Source organism: Motacilla alba, chromosome 7 (genome assembly GCF_015832195.1).
Source record: "Motacilla alba alba isolate MOTALB_02 chromosome 7, Motacilla_alba_V1.0_pri, whole genome shotgun sequence".
NCBI lineage: Eukaryota > Metazoa > Chordata > Aves > Passeriformes > Motacillidae > Motacilla > Motacilla alba.
The window spans coordinates 16,322,107-16,348,432 of NC_052022.1; the positions used below are offsets into that span (position 1 = coordinate 16,322,107).

The window sequence follows — 26,326 nt, forward strand, 5'->3', positions numbered from 1 at the left end:
ACTTCTCTTTGGGTAAGAACACTGAAAGAAAGCTAACATGGCAAAAAAACCTGCAACATTCACTGGCCTATTCAGGCCCTGTTGCACCCAGTCCTTGGACACACAAAGCATGTTGGTGCTATCCATGGAAGCTGCTGTGCTGCAGCCCATATATCTCTACCTCATTTGTGGAGGATCCAAATAGGCTCCCACACAACACACCCTCCACAATTCAGCAGGAAAAGTCCTCCAGCCCATCACTCATCCCTGGTGGCCTCAGCCCACTACTGCAGTAGGCTGGGAGAATATCTGTAAATGAATGCCATGATTCCATCCACCATCCTTACTGTTGGTGCTCTGGCTCCCATGTCCTTCCAGCACCTCTTACACACATGTTCTGGGGCATCCTCATCCATGCCCTGGGAAACACCCTGAGTGTGGAGATCGTAGGCAGTGCCCAGGTCTAGTCCAGTCACACAGCCTGAAAGGAGGCTGGAGCCAGCTGTCCTCACACAGGATGAGCCAGGGCAAACCTGGGCACTGCTCTTATGAGACACTAAAGCCTCTGTTCTTAGTAAAGCTGGGGAGAGATTCAAGACAAATTACAGCATGGACAACTATTAGACACGCTTTAATTTTCCAGTTGAAATAATACAGTGAATCTCACTGTCAATGTCATCAAGGTCAGCAATAAAACCACAGTCACCACATACTCTGATCAGGGATACTATAGGAGACCTCTGATTAAGGGAAAACAATTGAAAGCCATTGATATCAAAATCCAGAAAGAAGAATAGAAAGCAATCATTGATTACATTCTTGAGTGAATTATGTCTGCAGTTATAAAAAAGTTAAATGATGAAAGATTTAAAAATAAATATCCCTGGGTCTTTTCCTTCAAAGCCATTTCAAAGTAGGAAGAAAACACTGCTTGAACTTTTTTTTCTTTAATACAAAGTCATCTACATCAACTTTAATCAACAATTACTATTTTGAGGTTAGGATTATTGATTATGCAATTACCCTTCGGATACATTTTAAGGAATAAAACACACCTCAAGGAAAATTGATAAAACATCTATGTCAAGTTTTGTGAAAAAATACAACTTCACTAACCACATCAAAATCTGACCATCTGTATAACTATCAACAGCACTGCACCACCCTGCAAGCCACTCTGCTTGCTGTACTGTAAGAAGGCAGCATTTACCCACTTCTCAGTGAATGTGATGAAGGGGGTTTATTGGTTTAAGTTCCTCCAGCTGTAGGTGAATAGGTGAAAATAGGTGAAATAGTCATGGGGAAAGAAGAGGTCATAAGCTTTTTTTTTCTTTTCTTTTGGTGGTAAAAAGCTATCACAATTAATACATTTAAACAACAGATTATCTGGCAATTGAACTCAAAAGTTGCAGTCCATAAACTCTAATAAGATTAAGAACTTGTGATAGCTACAACCTTAGAAGTCATCAAAAAGAGTAAACCAGTTCTGTAAACCAGCACAGAAATAGTCTATGTATTAAATAATTTTTAAAAATAGCCCTACACATACTTATGGCATGAACAGGCAATTTTTGGCCATGTGAAATGTAGGTTAAAGGCAGTCATCCATTCCTGTGCAAAAAATATTGTGTAAAAACATTTCATTTGGCCTTAGCTGCTTGCTTAAGTCTGAAGAACATACCTGCCTCTCAGGGCTCTTGCAAAACTTTTAGAATGAGTCACCTTAAAACAAGGAAACTGAAAAAGAGAACAACAAATGCAGCCCTATGCAGCAGCTTTTAAAGATGGAGGAAACAACGCTAAATCCATCGTGAAGTAACCATCGCTAAGCATTTGTTTTTCCACACTGCAATAAAAATAGAAAATAAAAAAGCTCCCAGGTGTTTTCAGAGAGTGTGTGGAGGACTGGTTGGATTGGTGGAAATCGCAGGGAGAGTAAACATTTCTGTCCTGGGCTGCTGGAACTGAGATAACACAGAGACCTGAACTGGCTCCTTCACAACCATCAGCATAGCAAGGGGTCAGCAAAATTCATCTTCTTCCTTAGCACCTTGGTATGAACACTGAAAGGGAAAGTGTCTGCTACATGGGCTTAGAGGACTAGCACCCTTGGGGAACAGCAGTGTGGCTCCCCCAAGTCATCCTTAGCTTTGGAGAGCAGGGTCTCAGCAGGGTGTCCACAAATACTGCTCACAGGAACACTGCAGGGGAACAGTAAGGCCATTTGTTCCATACCTTCAGAAAGATTTATAACAGGGGTTTTTCTTCAAACAGATATTGCCCGAAAACATTTTTAATGAAGGCTGATGGCATTCCATGTCTGAAATAATCTAGGGGAGAGATGACATAGCTAAATCTTGAATAGGACGCTGGATGCATCTCTAATGAGTATAATAAGTTCCGAATAAGCCATTATATCTCTAGACTAATTTATTTCATAAAACGGACTAGCCATCACAGGCCAAACTACCAAAACTCTGGCAGTCCCAAGTCAAGAGTGACTTCATCCCCCTTCAAGCTTGGAAATCAATGTGGCAAGAATCTATTGTCTGAAAAATAACTGTTCATTTTGCAGAAAAAAAAGGCTTCCCCATAAACCTTGGACTATATTTCAGAGTTCCTAAATTCAAGGCCAAATTTTAATGCCAGCTCATAAGCAGGTTCTGCAAAGTATAAAAACAAAACACAAAGGCCCAAACATTCCCAAAGGAAAAAGCTGCATGAAAATGTCCACTGCTCTGGGACCTCAAACATGTCTGCTCCAAGTGAGTGGTTGCAGTTTTATGATCTGTGAGTATTTTCAGTTCCTGGCTTGTCTCAGGGAAGAACATTTCTCCATGGCTCTGCCTTGCATCCTCACCTCATCCTGGCACAAAGCAAAAGCTCTCCAGGTTAGGGAGCTCCTCCAGCATTGATACTGATGGCCATGAGGGTTCGTCAGAATATGGGCTCTCCGAGGGACTCCGGAGAATGAGAAAACCACTGTAGGTTGTGAAGTTTCACACAGAAGACAAGACCACTTGCTACTTCTGATCAATTAATTGTTCTCATTTCTCTCGAAGTCAGAAATGAGGATGCTTTCTTCCAAAGCAGGACTATCAGCATTAATCTGTGGCAAATAGGCATTTCTGACCCACAGTATCCTGCGGAAAAGTTGATTATTCTCTTTGTGCAGGCACCACAGGAAAAGGGAAATGGCAGCCAACATCACCAATGTCACAAGAACAGCCAGAGCTACAAGCCCACTGTATGATGCTGAAACGGAAGAACAGAAATTGTTATTAAGCAAATATAGTTAGAATTATAAGTAATTTGAAATATAAATATATAGGCTCTTTTAAGGAAAACATTACTACTCCTTATATATCACAAATTTCAAATTACAGGTTTAACAGTGAAAAATATTGTCTCACAAAACAGCAGCTCAAAATGTGTATATTCCCTATTAAAAAAGTAGAGAGTTTACCTTTTTCAGAGGATTCTGTTGTATCAATATCTGAAATAAAATCCAGAACAGTCACAAAATGACCCACAGAGGTTATTATGTATATTCACTTTAAAATGAATACTGAGAAGACAATCTACCTAAAACCAACAAGAATAGGCTGTCCTCTGTTTAATTTGACTCATGTCAATGTTATTCCAACTGGCCAAGTTAAACATCATCTAGCATGCTATTTAAAATCCCTTTAATTTGGTGGAATATATTAATTGGCATTTGTGCAAGGATGAGCAGCAGTATTTACCTACTTTTAAAAGTACAAATTCATCAACAGAACCATGCAGAGGCAGATCAGCCTGGTTAGTGGGTCCAGCAGTGACTGAGGGATTTTGTGTGAGCTCTGGAATCACTCGAGCTCTCTCACGGACCCACATTCCTACTGCTGTGGTGCCTGCACAGCTCTCCCAGACTGGACCTCCCCACCGGGGCTGTGGAGGTCACCCTGATGTCACAGGAAGGCTCCTGCAGCTGGCAGTGGCTGCCTGGGTTCCCCAAACAGAGGTCACCCCAGCTGCCTGGGGCTTTTAGAGGTATTTTTTTTCCCCAATGCCAAGGGACAGAATTAATGAAATGAAAATTGACACAAAGTAAACAAGCAACATGGAACAAGTAAAACAATGGTTATAAGTACAGAATTGCCTTCTTTTATGGAAGCACATACCTGCATCCATTTTACATACAAAACCCTTTTTTTCTCTGCATGGAGATAATTGCCAGACTCCATCTGTGGTCCTCAAGCTGATGCAGAAATTCCCTTTGAGATTATCAAATTCAGGCTCTCTGATGCCCCAGTTAGAATAATTTAAAGGAGAACCATCAAACCAGGAGACTGTCTCATCTATGGGCAGAAGTCAAAAATTATTACAAAATAGAATAGTATTTTGGGAAATATTTCTATTTCAGTCAGATTTGCCCTCACATGAAAAATACGGTATTACAGAATACCAGCATTTTGTCTGTTTGGCCACTGTATTACTTTCTTTTCTTGAAGGATTTAAAAACATCCTTTGTAGTTAACACAGAAGACAGTCTGCACTGTATCTTTAAGAAGGAAAAAAGGCATTTACATGCATGTATGCATATTAAGTATTCAGAATACTGGTAACCATTACAGAAAGCCTCACTGGTTTTACTACATGATAAACAGGCATAAATCAGTGAACAAAATCGGAAAAGACCAAAGTGTTTTGAAAAATAGTTGTTGAAAATGGTTTTTGGAAAATAACTGAAACCCAAACCAGATTCTTGTATGAAGTTCTATTCTTCCCCAAACTTACTGTCTGTAACAAGCAGAATGTTCAGCCAAACCATTTGTACAGAATAGCCAAAACTGTGTAATTCTTCCAAAATGAAGGCATTTTCATCTTCATCTTGAATAGTCAGAAGATTTGACCCTTCAAATTAAATACAGAACAAATTTTCAAGCAATCCATGCCATTAAAATTTAACATTGTATTTAAAAAAGTTAACATTATGAGTCTAAATTGAAGAGCTTGAAAAGTCTGGTTATACATTGTAAGTTCTTAAATATGTAATAATTGTGAGAATGCTCAAGCAGATAAAAAACTGTTCTCACATGACTTTAAAACAAATTTGAAGGGAAAAACATTCATATTGTGTTTTATTGAAGAAACCAGTATTTTCACACAGAAAGGAACATTTTTTTTGATGTATGCCGCCTCCAATTTCATAGTTGGCTTATGAGTTCCACTATCGTTATCTTGAAACAGAGAAAACATATGCCATGATTTCAGTCATTTCAGAAAATAAATATTGATTTAAGATATCACAATGACATTTGGTAGCTACAAAATAATCACTTACCTTGATTTTTGCAGACCTCATATGCTGTATCAAAACTCATGCCCTGAAGAACTGTGGAAAAGCTGTAGCAACTGTTTTTGAATTTGATCCAGGGTACAGTTTTTTCTGAACATAAGCCTTTATAGGCATTGAGTTTCTTTTCTGTGATAGAAGTAACAGCACAGCTTTATTGGCACAACAAAATACACATTAATATAACATTCCACACAGTTTTGGAGTAATGTTAATAGCATGTTATTGTGTTATGCCTCTATTTTTTCAACGTGAAAATCTAGCAGTTGCATACATTTGTATTAAATGAGTACAGCTGGTTTTACTTCTGATCAAAAACCTTGCCGGATTACAACAGCAGGATCAGGACAATCTAACTGATAGCGATGTGCATGAGCTGACCAGGGGCCCAGGTGACCAACACCACTGAATGGGAATGATTTGAAGAATTGGATGCTGCCACGAGACCCTGCAGTCTGGCACTGAATGGAGTTCCAGACCTGAATTCTGGATTTAACTGAAGTCCGGATGACTGACAGAGCATTGCAGGAAACACAACATATTTTAGGATATAGAAAAATATTCTTATCTTTACTAAAAAAAATTTGCACAACATTTGATGTGTTCATCAGGAAAGATATGATAAATTTTTCACTTTGCTCTTTCTCCCATCCCACAGTTAATTTCAGCAAAGTGGATTTATTGCCATTCAAGCTAGGTCATTAGCAATTCTCATTTTTCACAGATAATATAGTGTTCACTGAAGAGACAGAGTAGGTAATTTTCCTGTTTCTTTTCTATTATGAAAGTTCTCTTTCATTCTCCTACAGATCAGACCTGATGGCCAATATTTTATTGGAAAAAAAATGGTTTCACAAATAGGAAACACAGAGAAATACACTTCAGTTTTAAGTAATAGTCAGCCTTACTTAACATTGCTTAACCTCCAACCTATCAACCTCCTTTCACATATTTCCACCGTCAGTACACACATTGGCAGATGCAAAGATTTACTATAAACCTTGACTGACTTACTAGGTGGCACGTGGCAAACTGCTCCTTGCAGAAGTTGTTCACAATTTGCACTCTTCCAGTGCCCTGAAGTATCAATGTAAACACAGCTGCCCAAGGCCTGGGACTCGTCATCTTCCCAGGAGGTAAACAAAGACCTGGTCCCATCTGACCATTCAAAGTTAAGCCCATTCTGCCAAAACAAATTTCAGGTGATTTTTCTAATATAATTCAGCACTACACAAGTTAATCTTCTTTTGGTGGCATCCTCACCAGAGTTACAGAATATCTTAATTTTCTAAAGGCCGATTAAGGATCAACCAAAGGCAGAGCCAAGGATCCTCCCAACTCCCTATTGGGAGACTACAGACTACCTCTACATCTAATTTTCTGTTTTTTGCAAGCAGTTATTTGGGCCATTGGGCTACTACGAATGAAACAATGAAATTTCAATGTCAACATTACAAGAGGGTTTTTTTCCCATGGTTTTTAGTTTTCAGTAGTCTTTGTACCAAATTGTCTCTCACTGGACTTACACATTATGTTACAAGAAAAAAAAAAAGAATAAGAAAAAAGAAAGTTTAAGGCTCAAATTTCCCAGTGTTACATCTCTAGATGCAAACTTTCTGTGACTTAAACCAATGACACAGCTCACTAGCTTGTTACTGGAAAATCTCCTTTGCAGCATCCCACTGACAGCCGGGACCTCCTACGTACATTGGAAGTGAAGAGGCCGATCCAGTGGCTGTATCCCAGGCGGTTGATGATGATGGTGAGGAAGGCCTGGTGGTACTGGTCTGTAATGCTCACCAGCTCCGCACTGTTTGCCATGCAGGCTTGTAATGCTGAAGACCATGTAAAATTCCCACTTATTAGTTTATACATTCTGTTTCCATATTCTAAAGTATCTGGCACAGGATACATATCAGATGCATTGATAAGATGTCTGGATGTGTCTGTTACAAACAGGAAAGGAAAAGAAGTTATTTTTAAAACAGACAGCTTGATCATAGCTGAGCAGCTTCTAAAATAATCAGAACTATTGTTACAAACAAATTAAAAAATTGAAAACTCCTTGGTTTTAGGAAGGCACTGTGAAATTTAAAAAAGAGAGCTCAGTTCCAATCTACTGCCACTTTCTTTCATTTTAGTCTCCTTCAGAAAAAAATTCAAAAAAGGGGAAATGGAATGCAGCAGGATGGCAGAAGCAAAGCACCAGCTCATCTTTCCAGGAACTGACACATCTGTTTGGACACTTGAGCAAATTTAGCAGTTCACTATTGCCAGCAAGAGCCTGTCTCACTACTCCCTTCCCTGCTTCTCTGTTCTTCCTGCTGCAAATTCCTTGGTCTGGTGTTTGCCTGACCCAGCACAAAGCTGACACAACCTGTAAAAAGCTGCAGAAAATGACAGTAATTAGAAGAAAATAAATAAATAACAGGAAGTGAGAAAAATATAGGGAAATTTTCTACTGAATTAGCAAGCTAAGCTGCCTGATAGTTTGGGATTGTGCCAAGGGTGTCCCACTGGGGAGACAGGATGGTCCATTTAACCCAGGAGCACTCTGTGTGCGTGGGGCAGTGCTGAGCTGCATTACAGCCAGGCCCATGGGCCGCCCTCAGATCCACTGCCCTTCTGGGAAAATCTTCAATTGCAACAAATAGTGGCAACAAATAGTGTTTGAACCTTGTGAATTCCTTTAGCTTTAACCAGCAGTGCTTAGTGGGCAAATGGTTATCTGATATACGAAGGTGTATCTTGACCAGCCCACATCAGTGGGATTCATTCCAAGAAAATAAACTTTTTTGGAGGGCTATGACCAAAAAAGGATAATTAGAGGAATGGGATGTTCCCCAAATGGCCACCAGAGACCCTCACAAGACCCCTACTCTAATGTAATGTAATATAAGTTCCAAGAAGTGATTTAAATATGCAAAAGAATTCACAGAACATTTAGCATATATGTATGAGTTTGGGGAAATGTAATGAATATGTATAAGTTTCACAGATTTCAACTAGTCTGTTGGCTGGCTGCAGGGCATGGAATAGGAGCAGATCTTCCCTGCACGCCTGGCACCGAAATAAAATAGTGCAGCTTTCTAACACTGCAATTCCAGTGTTGGAGAGTTTTATTCCTGACTTTCAGTGACACAGCTGAGAAACATGGGTAGGATCCTGAGCACCCACTGCAGCCCAAAGCCTCGCCAGAATCCCGGCCACCATAAGGCAACTGTTTTCCTTCCTGCCTTTCCACGCCTCCTCCATCTGTCTCAAGCAACAGCAAGGGGTTAAAATACAAACGTTTGGGATGTAACTGAAACAAACCAGCAGGAAAGCACATTTATTTATTTTTTCTGCACCATGTACAGGACCACTCCAGCCCTTCCCGCAACTGTAATTCCCAATAAATGATGTGAAATCCGGCTCTGAGTGACACGTAAGCACTGCCCAAAGCTGGTACTTGTTCTGCTTCCCAGACGGCCGTGCCTCCCCTCCCAGGCAGCAGCAGTAGAGTGTTGTCTCTGCATTTTAGGATTAAATATAGGGGTGATAATACGATAGAGAGCTGAGCCATACAAAACCACCCCGCAGTAGAGGCAGCTGCCAAGGAGACTCCCCACAGGCTCAGATGCCAGCCCTCCCCTTGCCCCAGGGTCACCAGTGTGCTGCTGCCCTGTTTGGGTGCCGTGTCCTGGCAGTGTCCTGCTGGCAGAGGGGCTGCACTGGCAGGGGCTCCAGAGCTGCCCACGGCCCCCAGCCCAGAGGCAGCACCGGAACGTGGCTTGAGGAAACACAACGAACCATGTTCCTCCCAAACACGAGCCATGTTCCGCCCAAACACGAGCCATGTTCCGCCCAAACACGAGCCATGTTCCTCCCAAACACGAGCCATGTTCCTCCCAAACACGAGCCGTGTTCCGCCCAAACACGAGCCATGTTCCTCCCAAACACGAGCCGTGTTCCTCCCAAACACGAGCCATGTTCCTCCCAAGCGTGAGCCATGCTCCTCCCAAGCGTGAGCCATGTTCCTCCCAAACACGAGCCGTGTTCCTCCCAAACACTTCATGCTTCTGGCAAGGGAACTTTATGGTACCAGAATTAGAGAAGTGTGGTACTAGAAAACAGAAGCCAAGCTCTATTCAATAAGCCAGTCAGGTCCACACTGTTCAGAAAAAGAGACTAGAGTCTCTTCTGATCTAACATTTAAAGCTACAGCTCCCCACCCTAAACCATATTTTCATCAAAATCACCCTCAGTTTAGCCTTTTGTGGTTACTCTGTAGCCATGAGAGAAAATATGAAATTTCATCTCTAATTCAAAGATACACTAGAGAATGCTCAAAGTTAGGAGGAAAAGTTAATAAAAGAATGTTTTTTAGCAATTACTTCTACATCCCAGCTACTCATTTATTAAATAGTGTAGAGCTAGTCTGTCTAAACAGCAAACTGTCTTAGAAATCCTTTATGTTCCTTGTTTTAGAGACACTTATAAAAAGCTGCTTCTAGATAAAAACAAAGTAAGACAAATTCCATATAGTAAGAAAAGAGAACAGAAGCAAAGCAAGACAAAACCTTACCCTGAGTCTTTTGGCAGACAAACCCATAATTTTTCTGACAGTTTTCTAAGTACCATTTTCCCGTAAAATAAAAATTAGGGTTATTTGATACCAATGTACACAGGGGAAGTTGATCTTGAATGTTAAAATGCTGTCTCTGCAATCAACACAGAACCTTTTATTAATTTAAATATACATTGTGTAAAACAATACATCATTATTAAATTAAATTAAAGAGAATAATTATCTCAAATTCTCTATAACAAACATTTAGGTAGACCAATGAACAGTCCCATAAATACAATTTGAAACAATAAACTCATAATTAAAAAGACACAAGCTTTCAGTGAACAAACCAAAATGCTAACCCCAATTGGGACCAACATGTTGTAAAACAATGTATTAAAATAGGAAATTAATAATCTTGTTCCTAAACTTTGCTCAGACCAAGCATGTAATACTAACCACACGATTCCAAGTTTGCTGCTTAAAACCAGCTGCATGAGAATGTGAGTAGAGCCACAAATTATGTGAATGTCTGTCTCAATGGTGCCTTGTTAGCTACTTCTAGTTGTGCCTGTAAATCTGTACCCACAGTTCTTTGAAGCTGCAAAAATTAAGAGCAGCCTAAACTGCTGTAACAACTTTGGCCCTGTCTTATGGAAGTCATGATTTTTATGGATAAAACCAACTTCTCACTGTCATAACCCGCCTGAAAATACTCACATCCACTAGTTCAACTGGTGACCAGTTGGAATACATCTGAGGATTTTCATTCAACCATTTTTCATAATCATCACTCTGGAAACCAATCCAAACACTTGTTTTCCACCCATATAGATTCATTGTTATGAAAGCTTCAAAATGAAACAGAAACAAAACAAAATAGACCAGTAAGCATTTAGGGACAGATGAAGTCTCTTGCAACATACTAAAGCATTGAAAAAATAATTTCCAATCAATGATGTTACACAGTTACCAGCAAATCAACACAGGGGCATTTCAGTATCATCTAATTCATCTCAAAAATGAGGGGCATTTCAGTATCATCTAACTATAAATTGAGGTAAATTGATTAATTTCAATTGGGTTAGGATCGGTTCCATTAGCTAATAGTACCAGTCTAACCACTACACAGTCCAACTGAAGCTTTTCCCAATTTTAGTTGAAGGTTTCTCAACTAAAGATAGCCAGTGAGATTCCTCAACATCCAAAGAAGTGGTTTTACAAATGTGTGTGAAATTCAACTACAGGTTTTTTATGAATAGGGTTCATAAATATTTCCAAATTTGCTGGCATTTATTTCTCTGACAGTTCCAGCCTGGTGCTATACTACATATAAGATTTTAAGTACTACTAAAAGATAAAAATGAGATAACAAGGTAGAAATTTTAAATTGCAAATGCTTAAATGGGTATTCCATTTTTGGGAGTATTTTTAAAGCATGGTAAGCAGAAAAGAATTTGCAATTATTCCATAAAATGTATCTGTCATATATCTCAGTGAACATTTAAATTTTGGCAAACTGAGGAATATTAATGTGTTTAAAGCAGTGGAACCATGGGTAAGAGCTGAACAATCTTCTTTCCTACCTCTGTACCCAAGATTAAACTTTACTACAGCATCCTAATGAAGATGATGTGTTATTTATTTAACAATATTTCCAGCACTCTACCTTGCTCCAGTTCATCTTCCAGGATAGCAAGTGACCCATCATAGTTACTGCAGAATTCTTGTGCAGAGTACCAGTTTCTCAGATGTTCTGGATCCTTTGGAATTTGTATTAAAAAGCACTGTTTCAAAAAACAAAACCAAACAAACAAACATACTTTGTTTGCTTTCCTCCAGCCATTTATCAATCACTAAGAGTGGTCACTAAAACATTTCCCATGCTGTTACTGAATGGTAAATATTTCACTGGTTTCTGTCCTGCCATGGACATCTCCAGCATGCTCAGTGTTAGTTTTCAGCTGTGATCTGGACTGCATTCAAATCAGTTGTTTCAAGGCAAACAATTCAGGTTAAATTTATCCTTGCAGTCACTGCAGTGAGCACTGGGATAAATTCAGCCACCTCGATGCATGTTGCTATTAAGGAACTTAGGCATTTAAGAGAAGCCAGATGAAATATTTACCTTTTGACCCTCAATTGAGAATTCACTTTGACTTATAATTATCCTTAATGAAGGCCATTTGAAACAGCATGTTTCAGAAGACAGAAGCAATTAGGGATCCATTTAGCACATCAAGGGGTTAGAGACCTCTTTTGAGATCATAAAAGACACTTGGAATTGAGATATGTGGAAAAGAGAGGATGGAGCAGGCTTTTTATGGCAGAGGCACAAATACAATTGCATAGCTTTTGCATATTTGAATATTTACTCCCTGAAACCAAAGTAAAATTTTTAACACCTTGTTAAGACAATTTCTTAAAGTGTGGGCAGCTGCTTAACAGCAACAAATCTTGGTATCACCATGTCAGTGGTTATAAACCTAAGAGCTCTGTTTTCAAAAAATAAGAAAATATTCAAATATTAAGTAATCCTTGAGTACAATTTCTGTCCTACATATGGAATACATTTTAAACAATGAAATAGCATTAAAAAAGGTTTTACTTTGAATCCAAAGTGCAACCAGCCTTTGGGACATGCTCCTTGTTGGTTCGGGTCTTTTGGAATCTCTTTCTCTATCTTCTTTGGAATGTTACGTTTACAAATACAGGGAAGAGAAACAGTACAGTTTTCATCACCCCAGAGCCCTGAGCAAAAAGAAAAATCACAGTTCAATGTTGGTTTGAGAATTGGAAAGGGTTTTTTTCTTAGGTAGCTTAGATATTGTTTAGTGTTTGAGTAAAAAGACATTCTACATCAAATACATTTGGACATCCTGCATTACAGTGGATTTGATGGTTGATGGGCACATCCTTTTATTTCCAGTTTAATTTTATCAAGTAAAACCAATTCCTCTACACTGAGTCATATAACATATTTCTATAAAAACATTTACTTAAAAAAAAAATAAAAAAGAGAGGCCTTCCAGATAAAATAGTTTGACTTCCTTACATTGAAAATTTTTGGCAAGATCCACATGATGATATGAAATGCTGACCTGCTTAGGAGGAAAACACACTTTTCAGGAAACTCAACAAAGTTTTGGCCAGCTCCCACCTTTGGCCAGCTGACGGGGGAGGTTGGGCATCTCTTCCTTTTATCTGATATTAAATACGACAATGGGAAACTCAAACATTCATAAGTCATGAATCAAAACCCCAAGATTATATGTGGGAAAAAAAGAAGGTTTTAGTTTTTTCAGTTTTGACTTTCAAGCCTGGGATTACAAGACTGCAGCTGCATTAATCTTTTTCAGCTCTTCTCACAAATACAAAGCTGGCTATTTTTATTTTCCTTGGAACCTGACATGTTTACTTTATCATATGACTTGCAGATCATCAGAAAACAGGCACTGGGAAATGATAGAAGTCACTTAACCAGCAGCACTGTGACTTTTTTTAATACCCTACTAAAATATAGAACTCTGGCACCCAAAAATCCCTCAGCAGATTGGCTATGGGATCAAAAATAAGGTAGAAACCTGGGTACTTAAAGTCATCTGCTGATAGAAAAACAGTTTCTAGATGTAGGAAAAATTGTTGCTAAGTCCATGTGGGTCATTTGGTTGTGAGAAAACTGTGAATACCAGCAATGTATTAACAATAATGCTGTTCCACATAAAAGTCCAATTAAAACTGAGGTATCAATATCACTGGAATCTTTGTATTTTGACATTAGAGAGCTGTAACTATTAATATACTTTTAAAACCTGAAACCTAGACTCTGAGAATGTTAATGATATTTCACTATTCCTTCCTTAATCACAGAAGCAGTCATGCAAATTATAACCACGGAGCAGGACTTTAATATGGATTGCATTTCTCTACGGCAATGAAAAAAATATAAACCCTTTGGCCAACAACAGAATAAAGTTACAATTACTGCAGCAAAAGGAGATAGAAAAGAAACCTGTTTGTGATGAAATGAAGCCACATCTTTTCCCTGGTTTCTGCAGATCTCTTTCCCTCCCTTCATCCCAGTTCTGGTACGTTACTGGTGATTCATCTCTCCAGCTGCACAGAAATATTAAGAATGAAGTTTCACTTTTTCCTTTTTACTATCCTTACCTAAATTTACACCCTCCATCAATGGGTTCAAAAGGAGATGCAAGGGAGAAGAAAGTAAACAAACAACCACTGTGACCAAGGTCAATATAAATGTCTTTCACTACCTTGCCAGAAGGAATACTGCAATGTGGAGATAAAATAAGAGCAATAATGTCCTGACTGATATTTACATGAGAATTGAAACTGTCTCTTGAATATCCCACTCAGTCATCAGACTGCTTTGGCCCACCATACTGGGACAGGGCATGCCAAGCACAGCTCGCAGCACTGTGGCACACACGAGTTCTTACCGAAACTCATCACTGAGGTTTTCTGCGTGCAATCCAATCCACCAGTGAACATCAGTAGTTGAGAGCTATAAAAGAAATGTTTTGCCATGTGTTTAGATGTTGTTGCCCTTCTACCAATGCATTTACAAACTCCTAAACTCAGACTGTGTATTCAAGTAGCATCTGCATTGGGTTCCAATAGGAAGAACAGGTGCTAAATCCTGCCCGTGTTAATTCACGTAACTTCAGTGGGATTATTCACTTGAGTAGAGCATGATTTAGCTCCCATATTTCCACAGGACTGCTGATGCGTCTTCTGTAACCCAGGAATTTACAGTTTTTAGGAATTTCCAGCCTACCTGGTTTAAAAAGACTGTCATGTTAGACCATAATTTGTTTTCCCCAACTCCTAAAATTAAACAATAGCAAATATTTCCTTTAAACAGTAATATAGTGCTGATCCTTGATGTTTCCAAGATACTTTCTGAACATTTACTAACTTCGTATGGTTCATACCAGAGTATTCTGTGGATGCTTTCCAGATTGATTGCTGTTCTCATGAAAGGATCTATTGATTGCTGTTCTCATTAAAGGATCTAGACCTTTGCTTCTAAAAGGCCAAGTGTTATTGAAAAGCCATGGAAATAATGTAATTCCAACAGCCATGTGTTATTACTTTGTTGAATTGATTCTAGTTTCAGCTATGAATTGGTTTAACTTCAGGGTTAGCCACTCAATCACAGTTTTGGGGCTTTTGGAAGAAGAAAAACCAAAAAGTTCTGAATGTGCAGGACACTAGAGAAGCCACCCTGTATTTGTAAATCATTCATTTTTTGTCAGAAAGAACTGAAGTCCAGCCTGTGTTGTGCTTCCACACTGTCCTTCGAGTTACAGTTAGGATTTCTCCAGCCTACATCTTATTTAGCAATATAAAACGGAGACAACACATTTCTGACAAAAGATTCTGGAATGCTCTCTGATTTGGTATTGCCTGGCCCCTGAGTTTAAGTTTTCTAATCGCAGCATGCAGCCTCCACATTACAGCTTTTAAAGAAATAGTGAAAAATGTGATTCCAAATTCCACACTAAGAAATTTTGACCAAGTTTTCAAATGACACATGCAAAGTCTATTTGGTCTGCTGAGTATTATTTTAGTGATTGCCATACTTACTCCTACTTCTGCAGCAAAATAATTACAATCACTCAGGGACAAATGTGGCTATGCTAAGAAAGCTCAGCCAAACCCAGCAGGCATTAAAATAGCTGTGTATGTTGTATTCTGAGACAAAACTTCTAGGAAGTTAAGCTGATTTCCAGTATAAAGAGAATAAACTTTGCTTTCTTACAGCAGAATGCTCATAAACTTTTGAAATACCCACTAATTTTAATGATAAATCCACTTTTAAAAGATCTCATGTATGTCAACATTACTTTAAAGCAACATTCTGACTATCCATTTTAAGTGATCTTAAGTTGGACAAATATATATTTTCAAAAATTTATGTAATTTTTTTAAGTCATAAATATTCAGAGTTAGGTAACATAGTCATCCCATCTCATCTCAGTCTCTGGTAGATGTGGAAGAAGACAAGACAGCAGAGCCAGTTATGTTGCTCTCATTAAAAGCTTTTTCTGTCATGATCTGTTGGTTTAAATCTATTTCATCACGTTTTAATATAAAATTACTTCAATAGAAGACAAAAATTACATAATTCCTTGGAAACTGAGAGACCCCATATTACTACAACACAATTCTATTTATGCTTTCTGTTCCAAGTTAAAAGCAGAGAAGGCCTGTACACAATAAGTGTGGGTCAAGAGCTTTTCTACCCAAAACTAGATGTTCTTTTAAAGATTACACTACAATATCCCTTTACATTACAGTTGTAGAATTTTGTCCTCAGTAAAGCAGACAGAATATTTGCATTAATTTTTAAAACTGTCATTATTTTGGTTTCACTGAGAACACCTAAAAGGAAACCGACTCAATTTCTTGGGAATTCATCTGCTTGTGAAGATATTTCTCACTTTCTCACTTTCAAAGCTGTTTGTTACATCAGAAAGGTTCTAGAGAATTTCTGCTGTAAAACTGAGGAGGAAATCTAGAGGAAAATGTCTTTTTCTCCCCATATAAAAATCCACAGCCACAAGGGGGTAAATTCAGTAGACATAATACAAATCTGTAGACAGAACCACTACTTGAATGTGAGAAACCATGACGACTCCCTGTGGACAGGGAGGGGTGGGCAGAGAGGAAGAAGGGATGTACACCACAAATGAAACACACCTTTCTCTTTGCCCCCAGTTACTTTCCCAGCTATGGGATAGGAATCTGGCTTTTGCTCCTCTTGGGTCTTTTGAGGCAGATTGATCAACCTGCTCAACAGCTGAGCTGATTCTGCAGATTTGAAATGTTATTGGCTTCTTAAGCTAAATATAAGGGCTTCAGGGAGAGATATGGGAAATAAAGGCAGCAAGAACATTATTTCTAAAGCAAAATGTCTTTTAGATTCTACCTGGAATAACAGGAGACAGATTCTCTGAAAGGACAGAAAATAACCAGTAATCACCTGAGGGGGTGCTTTTTCTTACCTTCCTTATTTTATTTTGAATAAAGGTTTGTTCACCAGAAGAATTTACTATTGCCAATCCACCACGAAGCCAGCCACAGACAAACTTACAGGTTTCCCATTCTGCAGGGCTGACATGGAAAAGATATTCTGCTCCTTGATAATATGACCAGGGCAATTCTAGAAAATGAGCAAAAGAGTCAGTGGTGGGGTAAAAAAACTCATTTCAGCAGGGGTAAAAAACTCATTTCAAGTTTCATCTTTTTTTATCCCCATGGTCTGCCTGCAGCCACAGGTCAGAGGACAAATATACCACTAGGAACAGCAGAACCATATTTAATATATCAATTTATGATGACAAAAAATGGACAATGAGTTTGGTTTATTTTCTAATACTCTATCCCCTGACACTGCCGCAATATCAAGAGCAGTATCTGGTGCTCTGATGTTCTTAAAAAACAGTGGCAGATTTGATTTGTAACAAAAAGTTTCTACAGAGTTCCTTACTGTAAATTTTCAACTTAGAATATTTTAGTTATTTGCCTTAACTTTTATTTCCAAGTGATATTGTTTCAAAATGAAAAAAAGAAAATATTCTCATACCAGCTGTGTACCAAACTGGACTCATTGGTTTGACACCTGCAAAAAGAAGCCAAAAACAAACAAAAAATCATTAAGAATATTGCTATTCTTGTTCAGGGAGAAAAAAAGAGAGTTAAACGTGGAATAAAATAAAATAATTGCTGCACTCACTAAAAAACATTTACGGTAGTTTTTATGAATAAAAACTTCAAATAGGTATTTCCAATTAACTGGTAATCTTGCTACGTGTTTTTAAATTGACTGCTCACATTAGATCTGTTAACTGAACAACAAACATAAGTGGAAAAACCCATTTGCCTTTGCCATGATTTGATGCAGAAGACCAGTGAGAACTCCAGAGCTGGCTAAGAAGAAGACTTTTAGATATTTTTTCCTATCCCCACTGAATTGCAAATAATGCATATAACAGACAGTGCATAATAATTAACATTCTACCTTTTGGTATTTTGCATATCCATTCACGCTTTTCTTTGCAGTGTGCTGGAAAGACTGTTCTGTTTACTTTGAACACACCACAGCTTCTTGAGTCATCTTCAACATACTTGTCCTCCAAAAATGAAGATACAACCTGAAAACAGCACATTCATTCTCTTTCACTGACAGCCCAAGATGAAGCATTTAAAAAGCCTCATCATGGAGAAAAATGAAGGATTTAGACATGTGTGTACAATAGGAACATCTAAGCAACAACTAGAGGACTGCCTAAATTATTATGGTGAAATACAAATAATAGGGTCCATGGTCACGTTCTCCCAATGTCCTGTCCCACTCACTTACATCAGACTTCTTCTTCAAAAAAATAAGAGAATAGCTATGAAACCTAACAACTTTTTAACACGATTAAGCAGCAGTTGCCCACATCTAAAAGCCTTTGCCTCAGCTCAAAGTATGCTCAGATATGACTTGAAAGGTTACTGAAATACAGAGTAAACAGATAGTTACAGGTGTTCTGTCAGACCACTGCCACGTCCCTCCAGAAAGTGCACTTCTTTTATTGAATCCAATCCAGAACTGTCTCTCTTCTGTTCTATAACAGAAACAAAGAAAATAACATTTCTCATGCACTTTTTCCTTAGTCATTTCAGAAATAATTTTTAATAGTACAAATACACATATTAATCTTAATTTCTTCTTGAATTCAATATATCATTCCATATTACATTTCTTAACTTTTTAGTATCCTTGAAGTAAACTCTTGCTTTCCCACTAAAATGTTAGATTATATTTTACAAGATGAAAACATTTAAAATAGGGTTAAAACGGTAGAACCTCCATTTAAATGAAGAATGTTAATTCACAAAAACACCACCTTGACAACAACAGCTGCTCAACATTTACCACAGAGATCATCTTCAAAAAGAATCACATTGCAATGTTGCTGATGCATTTCACCCATTTTTAAGTTCACCTTAGAGTAGGGACTTCTTTGGACATTAGTAAAGAGGATGGAAATAATGTCAATTGTAAATTAGTAGGTTTATGATAAATCTTGTTGGTGTTAAAAATATATTTACCTATCAAAAATTGTATATAATAAATTGTTTAAAAATGTCTCTTCATAGATGTGGCTAAAACTAGCAAGATGAGCTCCAAAATCTTGACACAATGCTTCTGCCTCATCCCATGTTCTTCTCATCAGAACTTTTTCATTGTGAAATATCTGCAATAAAATAAACATTATCATAAATGTAGCTCATTTTAGAGAGTAGTTTTTTCAGAAACCCATAAAAATGAAATATTAGTACAATTTTTCCAAACTAAAGCCAGGTGTATTTCAAACACAGTTCTGATTCTTATTACTTTCTCTTACTTTTAAATGCAGTACAGGATGGTAACAGGAAATTTTTGTTTGTTGAGTGAAACAAATAATGCCTTATCAAAAATGTTTTAGGAACAGCACATCCTTAAGCTGATGTAGAATCAGAAAAACTGAAAGCAGGTATGACATGTACCTTGTAGCAGTTGAGCAGATTAGGTTCTGACTCCCATCCAAAATAGCAGGAACTCGAATATTTTTGAAAAGTAAGTTCAGGTTCTTCATAAGAACTGACTTTTTGCTTGCACAATGACATTGCTTTGAAGTTCTCACAGCTTTTCACCTCCCAGAAACCAACAGGGTGCTCCCCTCGCATAGCCACACATCCTCCAGAACGACCTAGAGTGGGAATAAGTGATGAATATCAGAATAAAACATCTGAATTTTGTGATTTCTTTGGTCAAGTTGCTGTTTTATTGACATGGGTTTCTGGATAAAACCTTACTGAACTTACAAAATGAGCAAATTTTTTGGTCAGCAGCCAATTTATAAGCCTCTCTTGGCTGGCTTGAGCTTTTAAAATGAACAGGGACAAACAGTTCCTCTCACAAAACGCACAAGAAGAAATGTAATTAAAACCATTACTTTTGCAAAATGCAGTAATAAAGCAATAAATGTAAAGAATCCAAATCAGAGAGCCATTATTGAAATGGAGTATCTTTCTAAATATTTTCAGGTATTGCTTAGTGGTTTGTGTTTCAAAGACGGAACAACTGTTTAATATTTTCACTTTTTGTTTCCTTGGAATATTTTCCTAAGAATTACTATGAAACAAACAAGATCAAACAAAAGGGGAAGAAGAAGAAACCTCCACACTGTTATTCACAGAAATGTTTCTGGCAACCTCTGGCCTATTTTTCATATAGAATGCAAATTTCAAACTGTGACTGTTACTGAATAAAATTCATGACTTTTCTAGGATCTCTTGCTAGGAGTCTCAGGAAGACCTTGAAAAGCTCATGAAGAAATCTACAAAAAGCATCAAGTTTTTTTGATGTTCTTTAAAAAATATGATGTATGCATTAAATGTATTATAGTTCATAAAGGAATGTATGAAAAACACTTCATGGGTAAAGAAGAATTTCAGGGATTAGCTGTGTCTGTAAGAAGGGCCTGACTGTGGGCAACTTCAGGTTATGGAGCCAACAGCAGATGCAAATTTATCTCTCTGTTCTCTTGGACAGGCAGGGAGGAAAAGACTGGGACTCTTCAGTCCCTGCTAAGCCACTGGTGCCATGGGGGAGCGAGCACCCTCCCCAGTTCCCATTGCCAGCCACTGCATTTTTTACCAGCATGCTACTCACGTGGCTGGTACTTGTTCCAGTTTGTGTAGCTCACAGAGTGATTCTTTCCTGCTGTACTGAGCCAGAAGTATTCTCCTGTGTTGTTAAGGTCTTGCAATCCTATCCAAAAATAAGTTCTCTCAGATTCTGCCATGCTGCGGATCATGCTGTTGATAAAAGCTTGTTCAAACCTTAATAAAATAATCAAATAAAGGTTTTTAGAAAAAAATAGGTAAATTGATATTTCAGTGAATAGCTCTCATGACATTATTTAAATTATCTCAGAAGAGAAAGATATAATGGATGTACTTAATTTTCTTTACAGAATGCTGTGGGGAATTTGAGGTATAAGTCTGTAGCACAAGCCCATATTTCCCTATTTTTTCAGCACTTGAGCACATAAAAGAAACACTAGAATCAGATCTTATAACCTCAGTGCTTGAATTGCAAGATGTAAAGACAGAAGGTAATAATGATGCACAAATTAAAACAAGAAACTCCATGTATGAAGGAAAAATGTTAGTGGGGTCTGAAAAGGCTTGAGAAGAAACAGAAGAAAAAATCTCTGCACAGAATTGTCCTACTGAAACCAGCAGACACACAAACCAGCACTAAGAAACCTGAAGGACCCAAAGCACCAGCTGAACTTACTACAAAGAATCACTTTTTCTTCTTTGATTTCTTCACTAAAGTTATGTGAGACATATACACCTTTTTGCTACTTATAACTGCTGTGCATAGTAATCCAATTTTCACTCAAATGCAATTAGTTCTGATATAATTGCTATAGGATTATACAAGAATATTTCAGTTTATGAGCACATTTTATCAGCTGACAATGAAAATTAAATAGCAAAGATGTTTTCCAGTTTGATAAAAACTCATTTGACTTTCTGGTTTCATAAACTCTGAAAAGAATGGCTAAATTAATAAAAAAACAATGTAACACTGTGATCAGCGTTACAGCATCTGTAACACTGTGAGCGACTCAGAACTTGTATTTAATTTTCATTTCCTCTGCATGTTCTCTTTTTATGTCTACTCTCCTACCTCCACAACTTACTATTGCATTTTAGGATCAGTAATTGAAAAGTTTTTGCAGTTTTCACTTCAGAACAACACACCCCAGCAGTAATTTAACAAAACCACTAAACCAGCCTTTTTTGCTACTCCTTGTTACTGCTGCTAACTGGAACTTGGAAATCACATCATAATTAGTGATGGCTACACCAAGAAGGGAAAAAATAAAAATAAAAAAAGCAGAAAAAGACAGAAGACATTATTCTAGTGATGTGCAGCATGCCCTCAGCTCCCTGCCACATTTGAGCTGCCAATGCTCAGCTGCAAGAATTTGTCCCTTATTCCCCCTGAAAGGACCTTTGTCACACTGCAGCTCCGTGCTGCATGCCCTGTGCACAATCCTGAAACCACTGGGCAGAGCAAATTCCCACTGATCTAAACCTTTATGTAGGGTAGCCAGTGTCTTCCTAAAATACCTACCATCTCCTATCTATCTGATTGCTGGGGGTTATTTCCCCTGGTCTAAAGGGAGCAGATATTTCCTCCTTCTATTTTTGGGGTTTGGGTTTTTTTTTTGGTTTTTTAGTTTGTTTTTTTTTAACTGCTGCCTATTTATTGTTTAAGTATCGATGTAATTTCTCTATTAGTATGGCAAACTTTAATGGAAAGCCAACAAAAAGGGTAAATAACAAAGGGAGCAGAGAAAACCCAAGCATCTGGACATCTACAGAGGAGAAAGCTCTTGCTAAAGTTGGAATAGAGGCAAATAAGGACAAGGCATGGGAAAACAGCAACAAATACTTTCAACCATTTACTCTCTTACCCTATTTGCTGAGAAACCACATAAAATGAATACATAAATAGAAACATTTATAAAACATTAATTGTTTTGGATAGAAATTTTATATTTGTATTTTTTTACTCTAAAAATAAGTACATTTTCATTTTTCAGTACATCGTCCAAGTACACCAGTAAAGTTTCCTAAAGATGTTATATACATCTGCAGAAAGCATTTTCTTTAGATTTCTGCATGCCCAAGTGTGTACATTGCTAGAAGTGTCTATTAGCCTAACAGTTGCTTTTTACTAAATTTATTTTCAATTAAAAAGTAAGGCAAAGCACACCTTTGATTTTAGCTGATGTTAGTAATTATGCTCACCTCTCAAGCAAATATTATTTCACAAGGGTAATATGTTTTGCCATGCAATGCTTTATAATGTTAGAATAGCTCTTGTTAGAGTTATCTTCACACTGTCTAAATGGATTAACTACCTGTTGGTTACTGATACAAGTGCAGATGGGCAGAAATAACCACTGGAAGCATGTTCAAAACTTCGAGGGGTACTGTCGATTTTGTAACAATATCCACCATGTCTTTCCCATCCCTTAAAAGAAATGAACATCATTTTATAGATTATTAATTATTGTATAGCTGTTAAAATCTTGGCCCCTTTTGTCTGATGATCCCTACATTCCTACAGATCTTTTCTTTCCTACCATGGTTGCAGAGCAGTTACCCTCAAGGTCACTGGGAATGTGGATATCAGATGAGCCAGAACACTACAACCGTGGTCAGCCTGCCTCATTTCATCTCATTATTAGTCTTTTACTTCATTCACCCCTGGGTGTGCAAAAGACACCACCTGGACTGGTGTAAGTTCTGCTGGTGTGAGCTCATGCAGCATACCTGCTTGGATTTATGATTAACTGTTCTAAATAAGCAAGAGGATAAAGAGATAATACACTCTCTTAGTGGTTTGATTAACTGAATGTACCTTTTTTACATTAGAAAGAAAAGGATCAAAGCCAAGGGACTGTAAGAGGGTTCAGCCAATGTTTTTACAGGGTGTGAAACACCAAGAAGCAGAAATTTATCCCGAGTAGAAGTTGCCAGAGTGAGCCAAAATACTTATGACCAGTGGCTCAATTCCTTGAGACTAAGTCCTGAGGGGCACAGGATTGAGAAGAAGTTGAAGTGCTTTCAAACTGCTGACTACAGATTGTCAAGAGAACCTTGATGCTCTGCACATTTTTCACCCAGTCAGGACTGTGACAAACCTTTCTTCCACTAACAACACACGAAATTCTTGAGTGACTAAATACATTGGTTCAAATGAAACAAAGGCAGTCACCCCAAACTTTTGGAAATGTTAAGCTGGAATCAAGCAGTAATGTCCGTAATGGTATGACAAGAACTCTGGATCTGGCAAAAGACTGCATCTTTCTCCAAACAGTTCAGTTTCAACCTTCTTATAATTCAACTGAACTGGCTGCGTTTCTTCATTTCCCAAGAAACAAGACAGGAAATTAAAAAAGGAAGACAATGAGCTAAATAATAAAGCAGCTTAGAAAAGAGAGATTTTTTTTTTCCTCCACAGTTTTGAATATAACAGAAATGCAACAATTTTCCTCTTTCCACACTGTGGAAAGGAACTGATGGCAAATTAAGTCAAACTTTAACATGCTTCCTTTTACTACCAGAATGCAGAGCCTAAATGCCTGAAAATATGATGCACTGTCCTAGTTAGATAGCTGTGCTCCTTCCTCCTGTGTTTGAAAGCAAATGTACAAGTGTAAGAGTTCACCCTCTGTGTCAATGAAACTGGTAGGTTTTCACCCTGACATTCCATTTCAATGTATGAAAACCATGTGTGGGACGAGGCATCATATAACAGCCATTATTTGCACAGATGGTGGACAAAAGGGCTTCACTTTTGATCTAGAAAGAAATAGGAACTTGGGTCACAATCACTGATGAAACAACAAGCCATGAAAGGCATCTTGTGAAGGCTTTTAATCTAACATTAAAATTTAGTTTACATACTTTTAAAGCAAACAATGGGATTTTTCCAAAGAAAACATGCATATGTTAAAGATGAAAAACTGAAATTATCTCTCTTTTTGCATCCATATGTTCTGTAGCTGTATTTAGAGGTTACCTATATAATTCTATGTCATTAATATAGTTCTAAAACAACCACAAACCCACTTACCTCTGGACAATTTGATTCCAGTTCAGGAGAGACACTATTAAATTCCCCTGCTTTTTTGCAGATATAGAAAGATTTCTCTTCACATTTTTTAATCCTCCAATGTCCCTCCTAAGGAATAAAAGAGAGTATATTCCACATATACCCATATTCTCATGCATATCTATACAAACATTAGACCACACTCCCTCTTTTAACTCTTCACTAAAAAAAAAGTAATTTTTCTCACTCCATTTACTTACCCATAGATGGTCCACTTATTTCTACCAACACTGTCAGCAGGACATCCCAAATCAATCATACAAATGGTTTGTCTCTTTGACTCAGTCTTCAGGATGTAAAGCATCTTAATTAACGAACACTATGGCCATGCCAGAGCACTTTTCTTTCTAGCTATCACCGTTCTTTGTAAGACTAATCTCTATATTTGAACAGTCCTTACTCAAGACATTACAAACTTTGTATCATATCATTTTCACACATCTATACACACTGGACATACATCAAAAACAATGCTTGAAAAATTTTATCTCAAACCTACTTTTCCTTTGTATTTGATATTTTCATTTGTTTGTTTACACTTGCAATCTGAGTAAAATGTGACTTTGGAATCTAAAACCCCCCCATTGTTCCAAAGTCCTATTTTCTGCTTACAGTAGGAACAGGCTTTTCCCAGTCATTGTAATTGTCTTGGTTTTCCCCTGAGTTAAAGACTGTAACCTGGACCCACTACTGTAGAGACAACAGAAACTCTTCTTGATAGTTTTCACACTCAGACAAAACATATTTTGCAAAAAAAAAAATTAAATTATAGTGCTACTTACGCAAGTCATGTATTAGTGAGTTTAAGTATTGTTCATTGCAAAAGTAAAGTAAATGTATAACGACATTACAAAAGAATTGACAGTGCCATGAATACCAACAAGACAGCACAGTGTTGTTTTAACATTACTCCCTATTTTAAAACCTCTGACTGATCTTGTATCAATCTCCTGCTAACAACTTCCATACTTTCATGTAGACCTAGACTATTGTTTTGAAAGACACTCCATAAAATTTATAGATATTTAAACAAAGATAATACAGGCACACTGACAGTTTTTCAAAACATGAATTTGAAACTTTCAAGACCAGAACTTATGCATCATAAATTATGATACACACTACTTGGATTTTAAATTACTTTATCAAAATACCCACTCATATTTGTTCTCTTCCATTTGGCAGGCTTTATATATGTCATACTTTTTATTGAAAATAAGCTCAAAATCTGTGATTAATTTTCAGTGTATGAGTACTGCAGAATGCATTGGTTTCTGAAAGCTGTACTGCATTTATCATAACATGAATACATTAGGAATCAAAACCAAAGTCATACTCCAGGTCATGGTTTTAAAAAGTATGCGCAACAAGAAATAAAATTATTATGAGCTAAAATAAAAGTGCCTAATTATTTTAAAAAGAAAACTTACAGGTCCTTGTGCCGAAACACAGAGTTGTCCTGCTTTTTGGAAGGTGTTGGGTTCTTGTCTGTGCCAGTTAGAGAATTTTACTGGGGTGCTATCTGACCACTCAAAAACAACAGGGGTGTTATTACTGTATAATCCAATCCATGTCTCTGTTACATTTTCTGTAAAAGAATAAGTGAGTTCAGATTTTAATGGTGAAGTGATAAAACCTGTTTTTCCTCTAACATAACACCACCATTAAAAGTTATTAATGGGATTTTTATAGG

The 26,326-nt window shown here is 37.5% G+C and overlaps 1 protein-coding gene across 1 annotated transcript in view; it reads right to left on the bottom strand.

Annotated features, from left to right (window-relative positions):
* Positions 1-591: 591 nt before the first annotated feature.
* The window catches only part of PLA2R1 (phospholipase A2 receptor 1), a 37,147-nt gene continuing 11,412 nt past the window's right edge, over positions 592-26,326 (bottom strand). The window contains exons 8-30 of the mRNA XM_038143036.1: positions 26,064-26,221; positions 24,595-24,702; positions 22,874-22,986; positions 20,602-20,771; positions 19,434-19,636; positions 18,996-19,141; positions 18,424-18,508; positions 17,917-18,049; positions 17,482-17,517; positions 16,901-17,058; positions 14,330-14,394; positions 13,882-13,985; positions 12,478-12,620; positions 11,539-11,656; positions 10,590-10,720; positions 9,885-10,020; positions 7,025-7,263; positions 6,332-6,500; positions 5,306-5,446; positions 4,759-4,875; positions 4,143-4,319; positions 3,446-3,475; positions 592-3,234 (exon numbers count right to left, since the gene is read on the bottom strand). Coding sequence (XP_037998964.1) covers positions 3,017-3,234; positions 3,446-3,475; positions 4,143-4,319; positions 4,759-4,875; positions 5,306-5,446; positions 6,332-6,500; positions 7,025-7,263; positions 9,885-10,020; positions 10,590-10,720; positions 11,539-11,656; positions 12,478-12,620; positions 13,882-13,985; positions 14,330-14,394; positions 16,901-17,058; positions 17,482-17,517; positions 17,917-18,049; positions 18,424-18,508; positions 18,996-19,141; positions 19,434-19,636; positions 20,602-20,771; positions 22,874-22,986; positions 24,595-24,702; positions 26,064-26,221 — 3,098 coding nt within the window. The 3' untranslated portion in view covers positions 592-3,016. The remainder of the gene's footprint in view (positions 3,235-3,445; positions 3,476-4,142; positions 4,320-4,758; positions 4,876-5,305; positions 5,447-6,331; positions 6,501-7,024; positions 7,264-9,884; positions 10,021-10,589; positions 10,721-11,538; positions 11,657-12,477; positions 12,621-13,881; positions 13,986-14,329; positions 14,395-16,900; positions 17,059-17,481; positions 17,518-17,916; positions 18,050-18,423; positions 18,509-18,995; positions 19,142-19,433; positions 19,637-20,601; positions 20,772-22,873; positions 22,987-24,594; positions 24,703-26,063; positions 26,222-26,326) is intronic.